This window comes from Mus caroli, chromosome 8, assembly GCF_900094665.2.
Source record: "Mus caroli chromosome 8, CAROLI_EIJ_v1.1, whole genome shotgun sequence".
Taxonomy (NCBI): domain Eukaryota; kingdom Metazoa; phylum Chordata; class Mammalia; order Rodentia; family Muridae; genus Mus; species Mus caroli.
The window spans coordinates 114,464,302-114,469,604 of record NC_034577.1 but is presented as its reverse complement, the minus strand read 5'-3'; the positions used below and the strand labels follow the sequence as shown (position 1 = coordinate 114,469,604).

Below are 5,303 nucleotides of genomic sequence, written 5' to 3'. Positions count from 1 at the left end.
GTGGTTGTGAGCCACCATGTGGTTGCTGAGATTTGAACTCTGGACCTTCGGAAGAGCAGTCGGGTGCTCTTACCCACTGAGCCATCTCACCAGCCCTGTTTTAATATTCTTAATTTGTGTGTGTGTGTCTGTGTATAACTATGCACGCACATAGACGGTAGTCTGAGGGAGGCCAGAGAAGGCCCTTAGAAATCCTTCCTGTTCACCATTCTTGAGGCAGTCAGACCTGGGAGAGGGGAGCCTAAAAATGAAGTGGAGTAAATTCTTACACTACAGCCAACTTAATCCAGAGCATCACATTATCCTCTGAGGGTTAATAAAGATCACCTGAGTAGAGTTCTCATGAGTTCACGCTGTAAATAACCACAAGGACAAGCCCAAGGTGGAGATGTGGTTTTCTGTAGAGGCGAATAAACAAGTAACAGTGGCCAGCTGTAAAGGCTAATCTAAATTAAACCAAGCCCTATCTGCTACTCCTGGGAGGAGCAGGGACGCACACGCAAGAGCAAGTCCACGGTTCTGAAGAAACTAAGGTCACACTTGTCTTGTTTTCTCACAAGCACTCAGACTCCTCACTCGGATCCATTCTTGGACAAGTTTCCAATCTTCGCTGCCTTCTGTGTCATCTCAGGATGTCAGGCCTGTGTACAAGTGCCCTTACCAACTGAGTCATCTTGATGTCCTGATCATCAGGACAGATCATAGGTCAGAGTCAACTATTTTTGCTGGGCTCTCTATCTACATATTTTTTTTAAAAGATTTATTTATTTATTTCGTTTCTATGAGTGCACTGTTGCTCTCTTCAGACACACCAGAAGAGGACATCAGATCCCATTACAGATGGCTATGAGCCACCATGTGATTGGTGGGAATTGAACTCAAGACCTCTGAAAGAGCAGTCAGTGCTCTTAACCGCTGAGCCATCTCTCCAGCCCTACATATTTTTTAAAAACTATTAATGCTGAAGAGATGGCTCAGCTGCTCAGAAGAATGCCTGCTCTTCCAGAGGTCCTGAGTTCAAGCCCCAGCACCCATGTAGTGGCTCACAACCATCTGTAATGGGGTCTGATGCTCTCTTCTGGTGTGCGGGCATACAGGCAGACAAAACACCCATATACATAAAATAAAAATAAATCTTAAAAAAATAATAAATGTAAGCTGAAATGTTATGACATATGCCTTTAATGCCAGCATCCAGATGGCAAAATAGGTAGATATCTTGAGTTTGAGGTTACATGGTGAATTCGATGTTAGCCAGGAATGAGAACTTGTCACACGTACATACAAACACAACAAACCAACAAAACCTACTAGTTTAGCTCAGCAGTGTTGTCGTATCGTATCATAGTCTTTAGTTAGATGTAATTTTACTTAGTTTAAAAAATAATTTTATGCCTGTGCCTGGCAAACACAGAAGTGGATGCTCACAGTCAGCTATTGGATGGAACACAGGGCCCCCAATGGAGGAGCTAGAGAAAGCACCCAAGGAGCTGAAGGGATCTGCCACCCTATAGGTGGAACAACAATATGAACTAACCAGTACCCCCGGAGTTCGTGTCTCTAGCTGCATATGTAGCAGAAGATGGCCTAGTCGACCATCATTGGGAAGAGAGGCCCTTGGTCTTGCAAACTTTATATGTCCCAGTACAGGGGAACGCCAGGGCCAAGAAGTGGGAGTGGGTGGGTAGAGGAGCAGGGTCGGGAGGAGGGTATAGGGGACTTTTGGGATAGCATTTGAAATGTAAATGAAGAGAATAGCTAATAAAAAATTGGAAAAAAGTTTTTTGCAGAGGGTGGAGAGATGATTCAGTAGAAAAGAGCACTGACTGCTCTTCTGGAGTTCCTGAGTTCAAATCCCAACAACCACATGGTGGCTCACAACCATCTGTAATGGGATCTGATGCCTCCTTCTGGTGTGTCTGAAGACAGCTACAGTGTACTCACATATAGTAAAATAAATAAATCTTGGGGACAGAGCGAGAAGGAAAAATGTTTGTATTATGTTGTGTATAAGGGTGGTTTTTTTCCTCATGTATATTTGTACACTGTAATGTTTTAAAAGTGATACTTGATATGTGTGTGTGTCTATCTGCACCAGCCGGGCTCTATTTATACCAGCTGGGCTGTATCTGCACCAGCCAGGCTCTATCTGCACCCTCTCTTTGTCAGTGTTGTCTTGAGACAGGGTTTCACATTTAGTCTAATCTGCCCTGGAACTCGCCATGCATCCCAGTAGCACTCCTCCTGCCTCAGCCTTCCGAGTACTAGAATTACAGACCTGAGCCTCCACATCCTGTCCAGAGATACTATTTGCTCAGCAATTGTGACTTCTTTAATAAACTTGGCTCATCTCTGGCACGTTTTGAAGTCTGAACCAAAGTTACTTTTTCTTTTCAGCAGCAGTGTTTCAGTAGCAGGTGTAGCTACTGAGCACAGAGTGGGCTCCTACTGACAGTAAGCGGCCCCTGGGGCTCATGATCTCTCTCTCTCTCTCTCTCTCTCTCTCTTTCTTTCTCTAGGAGTTCTTTGGGAGCTCACATGGCTACCACAGCTGCAGCAAGAAAACACTGGTCTTCCTCTTCAAGTTCCTGTCTGACCTCGTGCCCTGGGAAGCCCCTCGGTACATGCAGGTAGGGAGCTGACAGCTGCATCCTATGGCTGTCTGCTTGTGATGTCCTACCTATAAGGGTCACCCCAGCCTCCTCTGTAGATCACGCTGAGCCAGGGCTGCTTTCTGCGCTTCTCCAGACAGTTCAGGTGATGCCCAGCATTGATGTACAGTGAGCCCGCACAGGCACCTAGGAGCACCCACACTCCCAGCTCAGGGGAAGAGAATGTATTCTGCCAGCGTGTAATAGACTGCCCGCTGCATAGGCTCTCAGAAGGATGAGCAGGTCCAGGTGGGGTCTGGGAGGAAGAGTGACTGGGAGATCAGTAAATGTAGGCAGGTCTGGTTTTGCCTCAATGAAATGATACGGTTTTATGTGTTCAAGGTCTAGGTCCTAGAGAGGTGGCTCAGCATTGTGTCCTTTCAGAGGACCCGGGTTCGGTTCCTAGCACCCACATGGTGGCTCACCACTGGCTGTAACTCCAGTTTCCTGGGGATCTCTCTTCTGGCCTTTGCAGGCACCAGGCACACACACGATGGGCAGACATGCAGGCAGACCACCATACTTATTAAAAACATCCATACATATTAAATTTACTAAAAAAAAAATTTCATAGAGAGACCCCCAAATTTACAATGGTTTTTTCTTCCAGAAGGTTTTGTTTTCTTTTTAATAAAAGGGGTTTGTGTAAGTTACTGTTGGGACATTTGTAACAAGTCTGTGTAAGACGGCGTACACTTTGAATGCCAGCATTTGGGAGGCAGAGGTGGGACCATCACAAGCGTGAGAGAGGTCTGCTCAGCACAGGCGCTCTGGGACAGCCTGGGCTGCTTTGTGAGACACTTGTCTCAAAACGAGAAGAGCAACAAGTCCTGAGGCCAGAGATAGTGGCCCAGTGCTGTAGTCCCAACCCCAACATTTCAGAGGCAAAGGTGAGAGGATCCTAAGTTCTGTCCAGGCCTCTGCAGCAAGATGCTGTCTCAAACTCCCAAAGGGTCTGAAGCTGGGCACGGTGGTATACGGTCTCAGCCACTCAAGGCCTGGCCATGAGACCTCAGGAGCCCAGGAATTCAAATCCATTGTGAGGAGCAGTGGAACACCATCTCAAACGAGGAAGGAGGCTTGCTGGTGTTATTTTCATTTTATCAGCTAACCCTGTCCCCCGCTTATTTTGGGGCTGCGCTGGGTACGTGACGCTCTGGCGCTCTGTTTTTGCCAAATTTGATGGCAGGGATATATGGGCAAAGGGACTGGCAGATTTCAGCCATCATGGGAAGCCATCTTATACATTATTGTTTGTGGCCAAGTCTTTAAGACTGTCAGGTGCTGGTATGGGTAATAGGGCTGTGACCGACACACACTCTCGAGAACACACAAGCACACACACAGCATCGCTGTTGTATCCTGTCCTGAGCGCCTCAGTGTCTCAGCCTTCAGCTCTGAGAAAGGAGAGGTCTGGACACCGAGAGCCTTTCTTCCCCCTCTCTGACTCTAACCAAACGTACATGGAAGGCGAGGTCATTGTGCACACCTGTGAGCAAATTCTACCTGTGTTCCCTGTCGATTTTGAGAAATATTCTTCCTTCGTGTCTTCTGACCCCTCCTCGTGCTGTGGAGCATGGCCGCCTGGCTCAAAGCCCTCACTGGACTTGTGGTTCTCAATCCTAGCACTGTGGTCAGTTTCCAGCCAAAGCACGTTGTGCAATCACAGGCGTGACTCTGCATGGACCGACTGCGCATACAGCGTCTTCTCTCTCTAGACGGCAGGGACCGTGGTGTGGAGCTGCTGGTTGTCCACAGAGCTCTCTATAGCCTTGCTTTCCCTGCCACTCACAGAACCAGCCACAGTACAGTTTTCTTCATTTTCTCCCAAGAAGGAAGGGCCTTCTCTTCTGGGTTTTTTTGGGACACTATCGCTATATACCTCTGGCTAGCCTAGAACTTGCTATGTAGGCCAGGCTGGCCTTGAACTTGGCATGATCCTTTTTACCCCTGCCTCCTGTGTGCTGGGCTACGGGTGTGCATCATTACAACAGACTCCTTGTGAGTTGATGTCAATAGTTACACGTCTCATGCCTGTTAGCAACCATCTCTTACCATCAGCACTGTACCCCATTAGCAAGTACCGCTCAGGTCCCCAGGAAACGCGCCATGCTCTCCCTTGGCCTGACACTGCTGTGCTGTGTTCTCTTGCAGGTGCATATTTTCCACCCACCCCTGGTGCCAAGCAAGTACCACTCCCTCCTTACAGACTACATCTCCTTGGCCAAGACAAGGCTTGCTGACCTCAAGGCAAGTCTGGTCCCTGTCCTAGTCTTGCCTGGAAACACCCAGTGCCCGCTTTTGTCCTCACCTGCTTGTTTACCCCTCTGAAGGTTTCCCTGGAGAACGTGGGGCTCTACGAGGATTTGTCATCTCCTGGGGAAATTGCCGAGGTAATGAAAGTTGCTTTTGGTTGACCCATGGTCTTTGGGTCCCTTGCCTCTGGGCCTGAGTATTTTGACCCTCCACATCTTCCACTTGGTTCATCTCTGGTGAGGCTGGCTTGGCTGTTTTCCTGAAAGTGTTTGTACTGTCTGTCTTTGTTTGACCACACTAGCAGAGGAGAGTGGCCTGTGTCACATGCAGTGAATGCTCTTCGGAATTTTTTAAATTAGCTTAATTTTATTGACATAATTCTTTTTTTTTTTTTTT

The 5,303-nt window shown here is 47.7% G+C and overlaps 1 protein-coding gene across 1 annotated transcript in view; it reads left to right on the top strand.

The window, feature by feature from the left end:
• Fanca (FA complementation group A) overlaps window positions 1-5,303 on the top strand; it is a 52,566-nt gene that overhangs the window by 17,561 nt on the left and 29,702 nt on the right. The window contains exons 15-17 of the mRNA XM_021170569.2: window positions 2,520-2,630; window positions 4,806-4,901; window positions 4,985-5,044. Of these exons, the coding sequence (XP_021026228.1) occupies window positions 2,520-2,630; window positions 4,806-4,901; window positions 4,985-5,044 (267 nt within the window). The remainder of the gene's footprint in view (window positions 1-2,519; window positions 2,631-4,805; window positions 4,902-4,984; window positions 5,045-5,303) is intronic.